The sequence below is a fragment of the Cervus canadensis genome, chromosome 26, assembly GCF_019320065.1.
Source record: "Cervus canadensis isolate Bull #8, Minnesota chromosome 26, ASM1932006v1, whole genome shotgun sequence".
NCBI lineage: Eukaryota > Metazoa > Chordata > Mammalia > Artiodactyla > Cervidae > Cervus > Cervus canadensis.
The window spans coordinates 52,815,951-52,835,334 of NC_057411.1; the positions used below are offsets into that span (position 1 = coordinate 52,815,951).

The following is a 19,384-nucleotide window of genomic DNA, read 5'->3' on the forward strand; positions in this document are numbered from 1 at the left end:
GTTCTTTACCACTGACGCCACCTGGAAAGCCCACAAATGTTATATATTTAATATGTGTGCATGAGGCCTGGTGTCAAAAGTTGCTATTATAGCTTTGTGCCTGGAGTGGACTTACTAGGCTTCGAGCCCCAGTTCATTTGTTTTCCCTGTTCTCAGTAAAGGGGAGGCTGGGGTGCATGTCCCCTAGGAGTTCCTGAGGGTGGTGGGTGGCTGGCACTGGGTCCCTCTGGGAACTGGGGGGGACCCCAGTCACCCGCTCTTGTCCTCAGGTGTCACTGTGAGCTGAAGGTTGTGTGGGGGCCCTTGCGTCCCCTGCCCGCTGCTGCCGGGAGCTGTGGGAGAAAGCGGCATCTGAACCAGCCTTAACCCAAGTGACCTTGCAGCACTAGCACTGGCCGTGGCTGTAGCCAAGAGGAATTTCCAGTGTCTGGAAACAATTGCTTTGAAGCTAACATTACAAGTTAAAGTCCTTTATTTCTATCAGATATTTAGCACCCATTTCAAGTGTGAGTCGTGTGTTCTGTCTGGGTCTGACTTGGCTTTTCTTCCCGGCTCAGAACCATTTGGTCCTTGGAGGTGTGTGGTTGCTTCCATGAAGGAAACCTCAGGGGTGCAGGAGGACTTGGGCAGGCCACAGGTGCGGATCCCTCAGCAAGGTTCAAAGCAGCTCCCTGGGCAGCGTTTATTAACAGATTATTTCTGCACAGATCACTTAGCTCTGATCACTGGTCTCACAGCCTGGACCTTTCTGGCAGGATTTCTGGTTGGTCACAAATGAATGTCCTCCACCACATAAAAAAGAGCAGCATGTTTTCTTTTGATTTTATTCTAAATTTCTATTCATATATTTGTTCCTAAACCAGATGGGAATTGGTGTCTATGTATCTATTTCTCCACCCTTATACACATAAATACATGTGCAGTTGTGAATACATTCACCCAGTGCTTTCAGACACACAGTTCACAGACCCTTTTTGAAGATCTCATGGTGGTATGATTATGTATCCAAAAGTTGGATGAGGGTAAGGTAGGCTACACTGTTCAGATCATTCATTGTTGGCTTTAGTTCATAAAAACACAAACCTTAAAAAAGTTCAAAGTATCCAAAATGGTCTTCAGTCATTTTCTCAGGCTCCCTAACCTCTTGTACCAGTGGTTAGAGGTGGAGTCCCAGGGTGGGGGTGGGGTGTGGGGCAGGGGCCCGCCGGCCACCTCAGAGGATGCGGCAGGTAGAAGACCGGGGTGCTGGGCCGCCGTTGCAGATTTCTGTGCCCGCTGCAAGAGAAGACAGACGGTGAGCGAGGACCACAAGTGGCCCAGCGCCTCCACTCGCCCTGCAGGGGGAAGGGCAGGGCAGGGGCTGGTCTGCCTAAGCCGATTAGCCCAGCCGATCCTAATTTAGTTCCTGATGACGCTCCAGCAGTGGCCTCGCAGCTGGCTGGTTTCTATGGGTTCTCTTCCCTGCGGACATTTCAGAGAATGGTGATGACAGTCGCAGAGCACAAACAAGGCTCGGGGATTCTGATTTGGGGGACACTGGCTGGTCACAGTGAAGCCGTGCTCCCACAGTGCTGGGGGTGGGGTGGGGAGGTGACCAAGCTCTGCACCTGGGACGGGAACACCACGCGTGCTGACCCCTAGCTTGCTTCTTAGGTTCTATGGGTCTGCTGTTTGAGCTCTGAGGCTGGCGTGGGAGGGTAGATAGTTTATGAGCTACTTAAGAGGGAACTGCTGATTGATGGGAACAGAGGAGCTGTTAAGAGTTGGCTTTCCTCCCCTTTATAAAGGTGACTTCCCTCCAGAATCCCTGAGTCGGACCCCGAGCAGGCCCTTTCAGACCGGGCTCATCAGCTGCACTGAGTCAGCCAGCCCGTTCCTAGGGGATGGGCCTCCATCTGGCGGGGTGGCTGTCTGTGCAGCCCGGAGTCCGGGTACACTGACCACAGGGCTGCCTTGTCCAGACAAGTGTCCCCTCACACCCGCCCCCTGCAGGCCAGGGCCAGGCCGCGTGGCCTTGGTTGAGGCTGGAGTGGAGCCCAGACCTTTCTTGGCCGTCGTCTCCTCTTTCTTCTGGTCCTCCAGGGCCTTCACCTTGGCTTCGTACTCATCGGCCAAAGCCTTCCACTCCTTCCTGTTGTTCTGCAGCCGGTCAAACATGGGCAGGATCTCCTCGTGGAAGCGGGAGAACTCCTGGAAAGGAAACAAGTCAGACCACACCCCCAGCGTCTCCTGGGCAGGATGGGCCGGAGGTGGGGTGGTTAGAGAGGCCACATCCCCAGCAAAGACCTAACAAGGGAGAAAGCCTTGTGGTTTGTTTCCTTGAGGTTGGAACAGGAGCTGCGGGGTGAGGTCCTGAAGAATCGAGTAGAAAACATCCAAGCAGAAAGGACATTCCCTAGCAGGGGGCTGAGAAGGCCGGGCAGACATGCGGGTCCCGGGGCCCCTTCACCCTCACTCATACATCGCATGTCACCTTCCTGGGGCCCCTTCACCCTCACTCATGCATGGCATGTCACACAGAGCACATGCTCACACTGAACACCTGGACACACAGGCTGTGCGGGTAGATGGAGGCAGGGATGGCCTGGGAGGGAGGGCCTGGTGGGCCCCGGTGGTGACAACCAAAGGACCAGCACATGTGTCCTGGCACTCACAGACCCCAGCCCCTGGTGGAGGCAGAAAAGGGAGCTGGTGCTTCAGTAAAGGGAAGCACAAGGCCTCGGGGGCGGAGGTGGGGAGTGGGACAAGCCAGTCAGAACCCAACACCCTTCTTGGAGTATGGGGTCTGCCCCCGAGACTGCAGCAAACAGTCGTGGCAGCTGACCTTCCAGAGGGCTCTGCCCCCACCCCTTGGTCAGTCCCCAGAGCCGAGGTCCAGCAGCTGCCCCAGGTCCTTGGCTTGCATCCCACTACCCCCAGCTCTGCCCAGGTGTTTGCGGGGTCGGGCGTGCCCAGGTGGCGGCTAGACCACCCCCGTCTTCCCAGGGCTCAGACCCTGAATGGATGCACCACACATACCCTGCAGTTGGTGCCTTGACAGCATTGTGTGGGCCCTGCATGGGGGTGCCTTTAGATGGGGTTTGGGAAGGGATGTTTGGGGTGTGACGTCAGGGTGTGCAGGAGGACGTTCTGGGAGGGAGAGATTGGGGTGGGAAATTTCATGATCCTTCTGAGGAAATGACAGGGAGGGGATCCCCTTGGGGTGAGACTGATGATTTTGAGTTTAAGTGCAGATTTGAGGGGGGAGGAGCCCCACAGCAGGCACCGCCTCACCCCTCCCCTGCAAGCCCAGCCAGGCCCTGGGCTGTCCTGCTCACCTTGTACACGAACGTGCACACGAAGTCGATGAAGCCGACCTGCAGCTTGGGGAGCTCGGCTGCCTTGTTCCGGTCCATCATTGGCTTAAGGAGGAGCAGGGACACCCTCACTCATACATCACATGCCTCCCTGAGCCCCAGGACTCAGCCCCACCCCCACCTGATGAACCTGTCCATGTAGGGCTTACCTTAGAAGGGAAACCCGGGACCCAACACTCCCCTCCAAGACACTGCGCCATTCTGGGGAGCTGCCCTAGGTGGCGCTGGGCCCCTGACCCGCCAGCCCCGGTGTGGAGCCTGGAGCCAAGTTCCTCTGGCTCCCCCATGAGCTATCCATGGTCCTGACCCAAGACCTGACCCACAACTCCTAAGGGGCAAAGCCCAGATATTCTGAAGGAACTGATTTAGTGTCCAGCCTCTGGACAGCCCCTCTGAGCTGCCTCCTGGCAGTCTCTTCCTCACAGCTGCCCACTGTCTGGAGCTCAGCGTGCTGCAGTGAGTCATGCAGGACCCTAGTGTCCTAGCCTGGGGAGACAGACAGGCTGCCTGTCCTCCCACCAAGATTCGGGGTTGGTCAGGGCACCCTTTCCTGTAGTCTGCACCTGGCCCCGGGCCTTCGCAGCCCCGTGCTCAAAGAGCTCTTCAGAGGCTGGAGTTGGCCTGTGAGACCAAACCTTCCTCTGTCTCTTCTGCTCATTGTTGGGCAGTGCTTGTGTCCTTGTCCCCATGCAGGTGCCAGTTCAGTCTAGCAACAGATTCCTGATCCCCACATTGCTGACCCAAAGATCCTGGCATCCTGTGGGCCTGTGGGCAGATGGAGCTCCAGGTACACCAAGTCTGCCTCCCTCTCTCACCTCCACTCCTGTGAGGTCTGGTGACTGTGGGCACAGGTCCAAGCCCCCGTGTCCTTCCAGTAGTGGGCAGTCCTGCTCTGCACACCACCCCAGCCCTGCCGCACACTCCCCACCTCGGCTACTCCCTCCACAGCTACAGCCACATCCAGGTGAGCCCTGGACTCTGGCCACCACTCCCCCGCCCAGCACTCTCCCCGTGGGCCAGGCCTGCCCCACCCTGAGCCTCCCTGGAGCAGCTCGCAGCCACATAGGGGCTCACTGCAGAGCTGCCTGGGCCCATGGGGGCTCTCGACCAGGAGCCGCAGCCTGGCTCCGCGGCTTCAGCAACAGCTGTCCACCTCTGCAGGGCATCACCTCTTTACCCAATCCCTGTATTTCCACAACTTTACCCAGATCCAGGCTCATGTCACATGACCCCACAAAGTGAGAGTTAGGCCCCAGGATTCCAGAACCCCTGGGGGTCCCCAGTCTGCACCCAGCCAGGCCTGAGGCTCCCAAGGACCGAGACAGCTGTTGAGGATACTGGAAGCGACACTCACAATGGGCTGCTGATCCAGAACTGTCCTCTCCAAGTCCCCTTGTTCCCAGAACTCAGCTGCCACCAGCAGAGCGACCTGAAAGGCACACAGAAGGCAAGCACCCGGTGGATTCAGCGCTTGGTCAGATATTGTCCTGAGATCCTGCCAGGATGGCCAGGGCCCTCGGCCTTCTGTGCCCCAGACTGGTGGCCCTACTACTGAGGCTACATTGCTGTGGTACCCAGGAGCCTCTTCCAGCGTGGCAGCTCTGGCTGGGCCCCAGAGCTGGGCAGCCACGCTCGCCTCACCTTGCAGACAAGTGGGGCTATTTCCCTACCCCAGGCCCCACTTAGATGCAACCCCATGCAGACTGGCAAGATGTCTGGGGACCCATGTGACTCTGACCTTGCTCTGAACTTCCCAGGGCTTGGTGATGGCAGACAGGTCACACGCCGTCATCATCATGGCCCTGTGGGCAGATGGAGTTCCAGGTATGCCCAGCCTGGCCTCCCTCCTTGCCCTCCACCCCTGCAAGGCCTGGTGTCCCTGGGGGCACAGATCCAAGCACCAGTGTCCTTCCAGTAGTGGATGTCCTACCCTGCACACCACTCCAGCCCTCCCCTGTCACCCCAGGCCGCCAGGGATGAAAGCCAGCAAGTGTTTCTTGGGGGCCAGTGATTTACACATATCTCCTCATTGGGCCACTGGGACAGGCCTGGGGCTGGACTAGTTCTGAATCTCCACTTTGCAGATGAAGGAATGGAGGCTCATAACGTGAGCAAATTATTTAATTGTGGACTCGGCCTGTCTGATCCCAAATCCTGCAGCCTCCCCGGAAATGAGAGCAGCTGGGGTGGGGGCATGGACGCTGTCCAGAAGTGAGCTGCCCAGGCTCTGGGCTCCTAGTCTGGCCCATGGAGCTTTGCAGGAGGCACTGCAATCGAGGGGTGAAGCCGCCTGTTCTGCTCACATGACGATCTCCTTCCTTGTGGTCTCCAGGGACAGGTATTCCACCCAGCTCTTCCTGTCCTCGTAGTTCTTGGACTCATCCACAATTTTCTGGAACATCGTCCTCTTCCTGAACCCGAAGGACAAAGTGAGGGAGTCGACCCCTCCCTGCCACCCACGCAGGACCCTGCCAACTTGTCCTCCTTGGCCTGAGCTCCACCCACCCTCCAAGAGAGGAACCGAGGCCGGAGTCCAGGCCTGGGGTCCGGAGGTGGGGCACGTGTCTGGGGCCCCAGGTGCCCCTCTGCCGGCTCCTTCCCAACAGGGCCCTGGGGCGCCAGCGGGGCGGGGGGCGGCACCCACTTGAAGTAGAGCGCCAGGTCCGTGGCGATGATGGCGATGTCCATGAGGTGGATCACGTGCTCGTGCTGCCGCCGGTTCAGGTTCTGGTAGATGTTCAGGGTCTGCCGGCGGGGGGCGCTCCCGTCACAGCCGCGCCCACTTCTGTGCCTGTCCCCACCTCCCTCCTGGAGGCTGCCCATCTGTCCCTCCCCGTGTCGCTGGCCATGTTCTACCCAAGGGTCATTGGCCCCAGACGCTGGTGGCCCCATATTGCACTGGGGGGGCGTCTAACAGCCCACCTCCCCTCAACACCTGGGATATGAGCCCCCGCCCCCAGGGGGCATTTCCAAACTGGAACCACCAGACAGTCCCATCGCCCCCTCGCTTCTCATCAGCCCTGCCTCCCTTCTCAGCCCAGAGCATGTGGCGTGGTCGCTGGCAGTGGAGGAGGGGTGCGGGCACAGGTCAGCTGGCCTGCAACTAGGGAGAGTGAGGGGAGGACACGGACCTCCTCGGAGAGAAGGAACTTCCCGAACTCCAGGTGGTGTCGTTCCAAAATCGAGGAGCCGTGGAGCTTGGCTAAAGGGTTCTGGGACCTGTCACAGAGGTTTGGCTAAGAACAAGCAGTGGGCAGAGGCCCCAGGGCAGCCCGTGTGCCCAGCACCCCAGGGAAGGGGCAGCACCCTCAGAGGCCCCAGGACGCGCGCCTACTTCATCTGGTACAGGTTGTTGGTGCCCCGATGGTCAATGTCGTGGCACAGGCCTGCGGTCACCATGGCAAAGGCCTCCAGGTCTGTGTAGTAGCTCTTCAGCTTGCCCGTCTGCAGAGACAGGCGCCCAGATTCCTCCTGCCCACCTCCCTTCCTGCCCTGCCTGGCCCCCTGGGAGCTCAGCTGAGCCAGCAGCCCCTCCCCAGCTCGCGTGCCCGCACCGCTTCCCCCCTTGAAGGCCCCGCCTTCAGGCTCCCTGCCCCGGGCGCCGCTGTGGGGGGCAGGCGGCTCCTCCCAGCTCCGATCAGACAGGGTGCCCTCTCCCCACCCCTACCCCGTCCACGCACCATGAGCAGCGTGAACATGGTCTGGGCCACGTTGAAGCCGTGGCGCCAGTTGTGGTAGGTGATTCTCCTGTAGCCCTTGCTCACGGAGAACAGGAACCGCACCAGGACCTGCGGGAGGTGAGACACGGGGTCCAGGCACCGCAGTGCCCAGTTCCAGCGACGCATTTCCAGCTGACGGCAGTGCGAAAGGCTCACGTCCCTCCCCGCCCCGCGGCCCTCCTGTCCACGGGCCTCCAACCGCCTTCCTGGAGGCACCTCGGGGTGGACGAGGGGTGGACCGGGGCAGGGGGGCGCAGGATGGGTGGAAGGGGTGCGGATGGGGGCGGGGCGGAGGAGGGGCACGGAAGAGGGGCGGGCAGTGGGCGCGCGGGGGGCGGGCCGGGAGTGGATGAGGGGGGACAAGGGGGCGGACGCGGGGCGAAGAGGGGCCGACGGGGGGTGTGCGGATGGGGGTGGCAGGGAGCCAGAAGAGCGGAGCTGAGGCCGAGAACAGCTCCAGTGTCCACAGGATGCCTGGGGCCTCCATCCTGTTGCCAAACCTCGGGTCGGGAAAGGATCCCAGGCGAGGGGCCTGGAATGTTTTAGAAGAAAATGTCCATTTCAGCCATGGGCATCTGAGTGGGGCAGGATGTGTGGGCACCGGGCACAGTGGTGGAGAAAGAGGTGGTTGCTGAAGGTCCAGAGGTTGAGGGGCAGCAGGAGGGTGAGCCTTCCTCTGAAGGGCAGTTGCATTTGGATGATAGAACACGGGCTCAACGGAGCTTCTTACTGCTTCCACAGCGTTTTTAGGGCCAGAAATTATTTGGAATTCCTGCATTCTGTTAGTATTTTCTGTAATGTATTTCTTTTGTGTTTTCCCTTAGTTTTTTGGGCAGCGTCTTAGAAAATGCCAGACTGCTGCGCTTGTCTGGACCGTAATGTAAGATGTTCTCTGACTTGACTTAGGGAAGCAGATGCTCCCTAAATGTGGATGCAGGCAGAAGCCAGAAAGCCACAGGGAAGCAGCAGAGCTGGGAAGGTGGACCCTGCTCCCAGGGACCAGCCCCAAGGGGCCCGCTGTGCTCACACCTACAGGGCACCGTGTGCTTTCTGCGCAGGTGCTGGGCTGCTTCTGCTGGGCCCCCTGCTCCTGACACCAGACCCCCGCTGCTGCCCAGTGATGTGTGATCAGACTGCCTGCAGCACAGGCAGTATCACAGACTGTGTATCACACTCTCCTTCCGTCCGTCCATCCAGTGATGTAGTCTCCACACACTTGCTGTGTGTATTTTGCTGGCCTGCACTGTCCATTCTGCGTGGACATGGCTTGCCCCCAGACTTCCTGTGGGAACTGGGATCCCGACCATCTCTCTCTGACCTCCTGGGAGAGCTGGAACCTTGGATCACAAATGAGCCCTCACCTCCTGGGGGATCTGGAACTTTCGAACCACACCCAGCTCATAGTACATCTGGATACCGCATTTGACCAGCTCCAGCTCCGTGCACTCCAGGTCCGAGAAGTGGAACTCATAGATGTCAAACTTGGCGGGCCCTGGCAGGACTTCCTTCTGTGGGAGGGACAGTGGGGCTGAGGGGCAGGCCCGCCGGAGCCCTGCCTGCTCCTTGGCTTCTCTCAGGATCCTCTGTCCAGCCTCAGATACGCCAGGTGTCTCTTAACTTTGGCCTGCAGCCTGAGGCACTCTCAGCCCCTCCTGGTTCACCCCTTTCCTCTCCCCTTCTCCCACAGGTGGCCCAGCAGCAAGAATTTGCCTGCTGGGCAAGTGAAGTTGTGAGGGAGATGCGAAGATACACACATGCGTGGGCACACGCCGAGATCAACAAGGACATGTGAATACACAGGCACGTGGGAGGATACACAGACACACAGGATCACAGGGACAGGCGTGTTCAGCACAAACGCCACAGGACCACCCTCTGCCACCTAGGGGGGGTGGTATCTCCCCTTGCTCAGGGCTCCTCGCCGCCCCCCCACCCTGGGCAGGGCCGGACTCTGACCAGGATTTTCCCCAGCTCGTCCTCCTCGCAGTCGGCGGGCTCCTTCCCGAGGCGTTCTCTTGTTGGCTGGGAGAGAAGATGTATGAGACGGTGACGGTGTCAGCTGCCCCCCTCATGGCTGTGGGACAGGGTGACCCCTCGGGGAGCCCCAGCCGGAGCCTCTGGCCTCAGAGACCGTGGCGGTGGCCTCGGGTCGGCTCTTGTTCCCTCCGCACCAGTCCCAGCTCTCCACCTGGACGATGGTGGTTGAGCCCTCACACAGCACGACCGGAAGGGCTGGGATCTCTGCTTGGGGCGTGCGGCCGGGCAGGGAGCCCCCGGCGGTGCAGCATGTGCAGGTCTAGGCCACACCCCGCCCCCGTGGGCGCGCCGGACGCACCAGGATCAGCTGGATCTCCTCCCTGTCGCACCGCACGTGGTACAACACCATGTCCTGGGCGATGTCCTTGCGGTTCTCCAGCTTGTTCATCTTGTCGTAGGTGTCAGTGTTCAGCGCCGACCACCCCAGGAACTGCGTGAGGGACTGCAGGCGCACATCACCTCATGGGCGCCTCGGGGCACCCCCGGGGCGGGCTCCCAGGCCTGGGCCCCACCACCCAGGGGCCGCCTCTGGAACCCCACCTCCATCAGGACTTCATCCTGCTCGTCGAAGGGCTTCCCGTCCTTCCTGTTGTAAAATGTTGCGACCCCCACGATCTCCTCCTTCTTGTTGACGATGGGCATGGAGAGGACGTTCTTGACGACCCACCCAGAGTCATCCAGAGGCCCCGCCTGCGGCGAGAGGTGTCCAGAGCTGACCGCTGCCCTGGGTCCGACCCTGGCCTGTGCCTGCTTGTCACCCAGGGAGCATGAACATCGCTTCTTCTGCCCTCAAAGGGCAGAGGCTGGGTCCCTGCTTCCGTCTGTTGGCCCACCATGCCTGCGAGCTGGCGGTGACCTCTTCCTGGAAGAGGCGGAAGATGTCCACCAGGACGCCTCACCGCTCGAGTGCTGTAGTCACATCGGTTCCCGCTCTTGGAGCCCCCCCACTTCCCCCCTCCCCTGCCGCTTGACCGGATGCTCTGCTGCCAAGTTCCCAATAATTGCTGAACAAGGGGCCTGGCATTCCCCCAGGCCCCACAGACAGCGTGGTGGGTCCCCGTTCACATTCCACTCATGGTTAGCCAGTGAAATATGGACCCTGGCCAGTTCCTGGAGGAGGCCCTGAAAGATAAAGCCCAGTTCCACAGTCCACATGACCTGGGCCTCCTTCGGGAAAGAGCCCACCCTGCTCGTGTGTCCCCAGACAGAGCAGACGTGAACCCTTGCCACTGCAACCACCCAACCAGCCGACCTGAGTGCACAGAACACGCTTTGCTGGTGTTAGCCTGTGAGATCTGAGGTTGTTTCTTAAGCAGCAAAAATGAATTCAGTTCATCACTTCTGAATCACAACATCTTTTTTCCTAAAGTACGGTACACATTCCATTAATGAATAGACAGATACCTGAAAATTGAACATTTCATCGGCAGGGGCATTCATAATGTTACAGATCTGAAAAAGGATCAGAAATACAATTTCACTTGAAGTGGCCAAATATAGAGTATGATTCTAAAATAGACTGTCCAATCTGATGAGCTTCTGTGTAGGCAAAGCTGGGGCACACAGGCCTGTGGGGAGGACTGGGGTGCCATGGGTCAGGTGCAGGGCTCTGGGGGACTCACAAAGCCACTTTCTGCCACGTAGGTTGGAAGGCCGCTGGCAAGGGCCCAGTGGTCGGCCGGGGGCGAGCTGTGGGGAGAGAAGCAGGGGATGGATGGGCAGGCGCTCGGGCGTGTGTGTGCCGATTCCCTTCCCCGGGCGCCAGGTGGGTGTGGGAAGCAGGCAAAGACTTGAAGAAGGGGAGGGCAGGCCAGGGCTGGGTCTGGGGACACCTGAGCTGCGTTGTGCCTCCTTCTCTGCCCGTGAGGAGGACCCCGCCCTGCAGGAAGCCCCCCGTCTTCCTGGGAGCCACAGGCATCCCCCCCGCAGGCTTGGCTCTGGGTCCTGCTCCCTGCGTGAGCCCCGCGGGGCAGGGTCCTAATGGGGTTCTGGGGCTTGTGCAGCTGTGTCGCTGTGGGGCTGGAAGTGACCAGCTGCCACCCCTGGTCTCTCCAGGCTGCCCTCACCTCCACTGGCTCTGCTGCCCGCTGGGCTGGTCCCTCCCGTCCCACCCTCCGCCCCCAGCTGTGCAGTGTTGTGCCTCCCTGGAGACTCCGCCTGTGGGCTGACCGGGTGAGCCAAGATGAGACCCTAAGGGCCTCAAAGGCCAGTCACTGCTGACAGGACCATGCGGACAGTCCCGCTGAGCCTTGAGTCCACAGCAATGTTCGTGGGACGTCAGGCCTCCTCGTGACCCCAGGCATTTCCTCCCAGACTATTGAGTCAGCCTCCCTCCGCACTCTGTCCTGCCTCACCCCACAGCGCTGGGAGCGTCGACGTGCGTGGGGGTGAGCTGGGGCCTCGGACTCCGCCGTGATGGGCCCTCAGCCCCGTCCAGCCTGGGCCCTCTGGTAACACTTCTCAGAACCCTGACACTTACGGGATGACCTTGATGTCTTCCTTGCCGTGGAGGATGTAGTCGATGACTTTGTAGAAGAGGATTTCCTGAGAAGCAGACCGCAGCAGGCATGAGGGGCTCCCCAATGGGAACCCCACCACACACACCACACCCACACACACGACACACCACATGAGCCCACATACTGACACGCAGGCACACACGTGAACTGCACACACACGTGGACCAGCACTGTCTGACCTGGGACACAAGTCTTTCTTCCCTCCAGCCATGTCCCCCCCACACACTGGCCTCTATCCGTCACACAAGTGCGTGCAGCTGAGCCAGGCCTGTGTGTCTCTCTCTCTCTCACACACACACACACCTGTCCCTCCCATATAACTGGGACAAGTTGTGGTCACAGCCAGCCTTTCTGCAGAGATTCCCACATGTACTTGGCACACAGAACCCTTGGAGTTCCTGAGACAGCCTGTTGTCGCCCCACTTGACAGGAGGGGAAATTGAGTCACAGCTCTGATGTGTGACCCCGGCTGGATGCACAGCGTGTGGCTGAGGTATCTGCACACGTCCCTACCCCGCTCGCACCCCCACGCAGCCCCGCTTGGGCAGATGTTAGAGCGATCTAAGAACAGGGCAGCAGGTCTGCTCAGCCAGAGCAGATGTTGGTCAGTAAACCAGGCTGACAGCCCTCGTCATGACCAGGCCTGGCCCTTGGCCCCAGAGCGCTGCAGGGGGCTGGTGCTGGGGAGACGTCCTCAGGGGCCTGCCCTCTAGAGCGGTCAGAGAGCCAGGCAGCCCTCCACCCTGTCCTTGCCTCGCCACAGCCTCCTGAGCCTTCCCTCCCACCCGGTCAGCTGGGGCAACCCTTCCCCTCAGGGAAGCTGGGCCAGGAAACCGGGTGCAGGGCAGGCCTGTGCCCCTGCCTGCGACTTACTCGGCCGTCAGGTGTGCGGGGGCCTGAGTACGCCTGGGCCTCTCCCATCAGCACGGGCCACACGTCAAAGAATTCCTGGAAGAGAAGAGAAGGGAGCCGGGCATCGAGTCAGCGGCAGAGCAGGACGAGGCGGGCCGGGGGCCTGAGGGTGCTCGGGCCTCACCTTCTCCTTGGTCATGTCCAGGAGGCCCACCGAGTACCGGTCACAGTTCAGATAGGCCCGAACAGTGTAGAAGGCCTTGTGAAACTGCCTCTCGATGTCTGTCAGCTCCTCAAACACCTTGTTGGCCGACCACAGCAGCACCTGGGGGAGTGGCACAGTGTTGGGTCCGTGGCCACACCCACCCCCGTCTGCACAGCAACACCTGGGTGAGGGCTGTCACACCTGAGACACGCACTTCCACACGTGCACACGGAGCCCGGGACACAGACAATGGTGCCCCGGGGACAAGGACAATGATGCCCCAGGGACGTGGACAGTGGCGCCTCTCCCGGCATCTCTGCAGGGTGCCAGCACCCGAGGTTTGGTCTAGCATGTGGCCCTTGGCTCCCTGCCTCAGGGTCTCCGGAAGCTTTCCCACAGGTAAGTTCTCCAGGCTTTGGCCACATCCCTGCCACTCACTCCTTGGTGCTGGCCTCAGGCTGTGGTGGTGAGTGAATAAGTGAAAATTTAGATCAATTGCCATGACCTTGAAAGGCAGAGATCTGACCAGTCAGCCCTCCACAACTAGCCTGTGAGAAGCTGGGGCTTGAGAACATGAATTTGTTGTTTTCTGGACGTCAGGTGCTTTCGTGGTCTCTGCAAAGCACGTTGAGATCGAGAATGCCCTGACGCGCTCCAGGAGGGCCTGGCCAGACCCTGCCTGGGACATTAACCCCCGGCCGGGCCTGGCTGCTGTGCAGGGTCAGCCTCTCCCCTGACCTCCTCAGCCACGGCCCCGGGCCAGCCCCTCTAGGCCCCACTCCTTCACACACAGTCACCGCCTCCCTGCCTTCTGACCTGTAAGGAGGGCGGCCTGGTGCCCGGTCCCTCCTCCTCCACCGTGAGGAGCCAGCCTCCTTGCCTGGCTCCCTCCCTGCCACTTTGTGAGTGTGTGTGGCAGTGTGTGCATCTGAGAGTGAGTGTGTGCGTGTCAGTCCCCTGTGCCTCTACCCTCAGAGACCTGCTGAACTCCTTGGTACCAGTCCTGGTGGGAGCAGAACCCATGTCACAGATGTTGGAGCGGGGCGGTCAGGTGCCCAGGTATGTCATGGACAGCTGAGCTTGGGGGTGGGGGGTGTCTGGGCTGAAAGCCTAATTTTTGAGTCATCTGAGTACTTCAGTTCCCAAACCTGTCCTCTTGGAGAGGGACGGAGTGAGGAGGAAAGGACTCGGGTGTCACAGCACAGCCTCTAGGGGAGACCTCCCTGCAACTCCACCTTGCCCCTCCAGTGCCACAGTCGGACCAAGGGCCAGTCCCCATGCTGGACGCTGCTCTGAAGCAGGTTCTATCATGGCCCCAAGGAAATGGGTGCTCAGCGGGTCAGGCAGTGTGTCCACGGTGGTCTGAAGCCAGGTGTGAGGCCCACCCCAGGCCTCTGCCTTCCCCTTCTTCCTGTTTCTCTCTGACTTGAGTCTGGGGTACCGTCTGATGGGATGAGGGCATCTTAGGGGGCACCTGTAGCCATTGCCATACCAGGTTTTAGAGCATTCCAGCCCCCAGGAAGGTCCTCAGCTCCCAACCAACACCCTCATCCCTCCTAGAACTGCTGACCGCTGAGTGTTTTAGAACTTCGTCTAAATGGATTCATGCAGCACCTGTCCCACGCCCGCCCCCCTCTGCCTGTCCCACATCTGTCTGGAGCGGCTCTTCCCAGACCAGTCTGCCCTCCCCGCTCTGTGGGCCCTTGGACTGCTTGTCTGGACTGCTGTGAACTGTGCTGTCTTGGGGGCGCCCCTGGAGCCCCTTCTCTGTCTGAGTGACCAGGAGCCTGTGGTCGGCAGGAGCTGCAGTGTAGCCCTTCACAGATTCATTATGGGTGTTCTTTGACGCTCCAAGATGAAATCTGGGAGGGGCCACCTGGTGACCCTGGAAGTGAGGGGCATCCAGTTGCATTTGGGGACAGATAATGCAGAGGCCTGCACCACCACTGGAATGGGGAGGCTGGCCTGTGAGGCCTAAGCTTATGCTCATACTATGGGGGGGATTTCAGGCTGCCTGGAGGGCAGGGGGCAGATGGGAAAGGTGACCCAGAGGCCCTGGGCAACTTGAGCTCCCAAGGCCCTTATTTAGGGGCAAATTCTTGAATCTTAAAGAATTTTGAGAATCAGTTGTTAAACAAAGCCATTATTCAAGTTAAATAATTAACTTAAAAATTAAGAAAATTAGGGAATTCCCTAGCTGTCCAGTGGTTGGGACTCCACACTGTCAATGCTGAGGGTTTGGGTTTGATCCCTGGTCAGGGAACTAAGATCCCACAAGCCACATGGTCAAAGAACGGAAAGAAAGAAAAAGGAAGAAATTACATTAAGGCAAAAATAATAAATATGCAAATACATTGTTTCCCCGTCATTTTACTATAGGTGACTGTTATTCTTATGCTTATGGTTTCTGATAGTGGAAAGAAGGTTCACCCTATGATACATCTTCTCCCAGTCGTGTGTCAAGTGACATCAGAGTGGGCGCTGCAGTGACAAAAATTGGCCTGCACTGCCCAGGGGGGCGAGCTCACCCCTCCTTGCTGCCTCCACTCACATGTCCTGACTTCCAAACTCTTCCACGTGTTCACAGATCAGGAATACAAGATAGCTTTGAGCCTGGGTGCTCTTTATGTAGCCTTGTGAATTGGGATGCCTCCCACCTCATCCTGGGAGCAGCAGTGCACATGCTCTGCTTTCATACCAGCCAACGGGTCGTGGACAAAAGCATGGCCTGGGCGGCGTGGAGCCAAAGTTCTGTACACCAGGGGCCTCTCATCCAGCTGGTGCTGCAACATGGGCAGTGGGAATCGCAGCTACAACTGGCCAGTCAGCCTCACACAGCAGATCTGAGAGAAATTCCAACATTCCAGGGCCAAGTCTATGATTTCTTTGTTGTTTCTCTGGCCTCTGACTTAAGTGGCCAAGACACCTTCTAAAAGGGGTTGACAGGAGCCCCTGAGGTGGAGTCCATGGGGAGAGTGATCAGGGCTGATTGGCGGTGGTTCTTGACTGGGGAAGGGGCCTAGGACCCTGGAGAATTGCTAAGGTCTATGCGAGGGAGAGGTGGGCACTGTGCATAGAAGTGCTTTAATTTGCACTTGGGGCTCCCCTACAGCGTGAGGAAGGAGTGGGCACCAGACTGAACTGCAGGCAATGTGGGAGCCAGGCTTTGTTCATTTCAGTCTTTTCTTTTCAAAAAGAGCTGTGAGATAGAGCTGTGAAGTAGAGTTCTTTAAAATGCTGTTCAGAGTGTAAGGTCTCAGAATTGGCTTTCTACTGGGGTTAGGTGACATCTGAGTGGAAATCAAAGTGTTTAATTGAGACATGAATGCCCACTGTTGGAAGTCCCCTTTATAACTCCCACATCTGTACATGCATGTGGTCTGAAGAGCTGGAAACAACGGGTCTCTGGATGGTCGTGTTTCCTAAGTGTCAGGGATTCATTTGCTGGAATGATATTTACTGCCTGCGTTAGGACTGGTACAACTGGACGATAGAACAGACAAAAATCCTTGACTCTTAGATTCATTTTCTACTGTGGGGAGTGCAGGCTAGAACATAAACAAACAAAGCAACCAGATGGTTCATCACAGGGAGATGAGCAAATTCAGGGGGTCCAGCAGGTGGAGGTAGGTTGGGGGAATGCAGGGCTAGAGTGAGGAGGTGCTCAGGTCAGGGGAGATCTGTCTACAAAGGAGCCATGGGATGTATAGGGCAGTGTTCTTGGCAGAGGGACCAGCAAGTCCATAAGCCCCTGAGAGGAGCATGGCTGGGGCAGGATGGTGGAGTAGGGAGAGGTGGGCAGGGGCTGCAGGAGAGGCCCTGAGGGCCCCCCAGTGATAGAGCTTAAGTTTTCAAAGTGTGGCTCTGACTGAGTTGAGTTGGGGTGGCTAATGAGAGAGGCAGAAGGAGCGGGACTGTGAGACAGTATGCTGGAAGAGGAGCTGAAAAGTGAGGATATCCAGAGCAAGGGCTAGGGGCTCAGAACATGGCAGGCAGAGAATTAGAAACCTGGCTTCTCCTGAGATCCAACTTTCCTGGAAGGAACACAGCCCCCTGGGTGAGATCTGCTGGGGGAAGGTGTGTGTGGTGGGGCAGAGTCCGGAAGATGCCCCCAGACTTGCCTCCCAGGCCCACACCTGGGGTGTGTGGGGTGGGTTTGCATCTTGGCCTCAGGCCACTTCTTGAAGCTGCAGATAAGAAGTTGGGGAAATGTCCTCACAGCAGTTAGGTTAAGGGGCCTGACTGAGAGGAAGCTGAGAGAAAGGCAGCCTCAAAGCCAGGGTAGGATGAAAGCCACTCAGAACCCCTCCCAGGGGGACGGCGAGGCCTCACCAAAGGCAAAAGCGCACACAGCGAGCATATGGGAAGAAATAAGGGCTGGAATTTAATGAAATACTTGAATACTACCATCCAGGAGGTTCAACACACACCAAATGGGATGAATTCAAAGACACCCAGGTTATAATCAAGCTGTCGAAAGATGGAGAGACTCTTGAAAACAGTGAGAGAAGAGACTCATCACATACAGGGGATCCTCACTAAGTTTATCAGCAGATTTCTCATCTGCTCTCATTTCAGCACAAAATCTGCTGAAACTTTGGGGACCAGAAGGCAGTGACCTGGTGTATGGTGGTTTAGTTGCTAAGTCGTGTCCGACTCTTGCAACCCTGTGGACTGTAGCCTGCCAGTCTCCTCTGTCCACGGGATTCTCCAGGCAACTCCACTCCACTGGAGTGGGTTGCCATTTCCTTCTCCAGGGGATCTTCCCATCCCAGGAATTGAGCCTGGGTCTCCTGCATTGCAGGCAGATTCTTTACTGATTGAGCTGGTCTTCCCAACCCAGGGATCAAACCCAGCTCTCCCATGTTGCAGGTGAATTCTTTACCAACTGGGCCACCAGGGAAGCCCAATCTGGTGTATTCAAAGTGCTAAAATTAAACAACAACAACAACAAAACAAAAAACCTGTCAATCGAGAATCTTGTATCTGGGAAAACTGCCCTTTAAGAGTGAGGGAGAAATTAAGACATCTCCAGAAAAACAAAAGTTGAGGGAATAAATGACCACTACAATTGCCCAGCAAGAAATGCCCTCCGGGTAAAATGAAAGGACCTCAGAACCAGAGTTATTATAACAATGAAAACTAAAATATTGCTGAAATAAATTAAAGAAGACATAAATAGTTAGCAAGACATTCTTTGCTTATGAAGTAGAAGACTTAATGTTGTTACAATGTCAATACTATCCAAAGTAACCTACAGGTTCAATGTAATCCCTATCAAAATCTCAATGGTGCTTTTGCAGAAGTATAAAAACACATTCTGGAGTTCATATAGCAACTCAAGAGAATCTTAAATAGTTAAAACAATCTTGAGAAAGACTAAAGCTGGAGGACTCATATTGCCTGATTTCAAAACATAGTACAATCCAACATTAATCAAAACATGATACTAACATAAAGACAGACATATAGACCAATGGAATAGCTTACAGAGTCCAAAAATAAACCCTGGCATATGTGGTCAAATTATTTTTGACAAAAAAAGCTAAGATCATTCAATGGGTAAAGAGTAGTCTTTTCAACAAATGGTGCCAGGAAAACTGGATATCCACAAGCAAAATGATGAAGTTGGACCCTTACCTCACATCATAAGCAAAAATAAACTCAAAACAGATCAAGACCTAAATGTAAGATCTAAAACTATGAACTTAGAAGAAAACACAGGAAAAAAGCTTCCTGACATTGGATTTGGCAATGACTGCTTCAGTTCAGTCACCTAGTTGTGTCCGACTCTTTGCGACCCCATGAACCACGGCACGCCAGGCCTCCCTGTCCATCACCAACTCCTGGAGTCCGCCTAAACCCTTGTCCATTGAGTTGGTGATGCCATCCAACCATCTCATTCTCTGTTGTCACCTCCTTCTCCTGCCCTCAATCTTTCCCAGCATCAGGATCTTTTCAAATGAGTCAACTCTTTGCATCAGGTGGCCAAAGTATTGGAGTTTCAGCTTCAACATCAGTCCTTCCAATGAACACCCAGGACTCATCTCCTTTAGGATGGACTGGTTGGATATCTTAGCAGTCCAAGGGACTCTCAAGAGTCTTCTTGCTTATATCTGATTGCTTAGATGTAACATTATGACTGACAACAAAAGAAAAAATAGACAAACTGGACTTTCTGAAAATTAAAAACTTTTGTGCATCGAAAGACACCATTAACAGAGTCAAAAGGGAGGGAGAAAATATCTCCACAATGGGAGAAAATATTTACAAATCACACATCTGTTAAGAGATTAATACAAAGATTATGCAGAGAACTACTAAAATTCAACAACAAAAGCAAACAACCAGATTAAAAAATGGGCAAAGAAGTTGAATAGACATTTCTCACAAAGAAGAAATACAAATGGCCAATAAACATGAAAAGATGATCAATATCAGTAATCATTAGGGGAATGCAAATCATAACTACAATCGAAACTAACACCCGTTAGGATGACTACTGTTAAAACCGAAACAAAAAATGAGTATTGGCAAGGAAGTAGAGAAATTGGGACCCTTTTGCACTGTTGGTGGGAATGCAAAATGGCACAGACACTTTGGAAAACAATATGGAGGTTTTTTAAAAAAATTATACAGAATTACCATATCATCCAACATTTCCACTTCTGGTCATACACTCAAAAGAGTTGAAAG

General features: G+C 56.5%; 1 protein-coding gene across 1 annotated transcript in view; it reads right to left on the reverse strand.

Annotated features, from left to right (window-relative positions):
* Window positions 1-814: 814 nt before the first annotated feature.
* The window catches only part of PDE6B (phosphodiesterase 6B), a 28,942-nt gene continuing 10,372 nt past the window's right edge, over window positions 815-19,384 (reverse strand). Inside the window, exons 4-22 of the mRNA XM_043447995.1 lie at window positions 12,668-12,808; window positions 12,505-12,579; window positions 11,592-11,656; window positions 10,735-10,801; window positions 10,517-10,564; window positions 9,653-9,802; window positions 9,411-9,554; window positions 9,032-9,097; window positions 8,437-8,583; window positions 7,037-7,144; window positions 6,691-6,800; window positions 6,488-6,575; window positions 6,001-6,101; window positions 5,660-5,767; window positions 5,095-5,158; window positions 4,711-4,785; window positions 3,318-3,401; window positions 2,043-2,190; window positions 815-1,275 (exon numbers count right to left, since the gene is read on the reverse strand). Coding sequence (XP_043303930.1) covers window positions 1,214-1,275; window positions 2,043-2,190; window positions 3,318-3,401; window positions 4,711-4,785; window positions 5,095-5,158; window positions 5,660-5,767; window positions 6,001-6,101; window positions 6,488-6,575; window positions 6,691-6,800; window positions 7,037-7,144; window positions 8,437-8,583; window positions 9,032-9,097; window positions 9,411-9,554; window positions 9,653-9,802; window positions 10,517-10,564; window positions 10,735-10,801; window positions 11,592-11,656; window positions 12,505-12,579; window positions 12,668-12,808 — 1,851 coding nt within the window. The 3' untranslated portion in view covers window positions 815-1,213. The remainder of the gene's footprint in view (window positions 1,276-2,042; window positions 2,191-3,317; window positions 3,402-4,710; window positions 4,786-5,094; window positions 5,159-5,659; window positions 5,768-6,000; window positions 6,102-6,487; window positions 6,576-6,690; window positions 6,801-7,036; window positions 7,145-8,436; window positions 8,584-9,031; window positions 9,098-9,410; window positions 9,555-9,652; window positions 9,803-10,516; window positions 10,565-10,734; window positions 10,802-11,591; window positions 11,657-12,504; window positions 12,580-12,667; window positions 12,809-19,384) is intronic.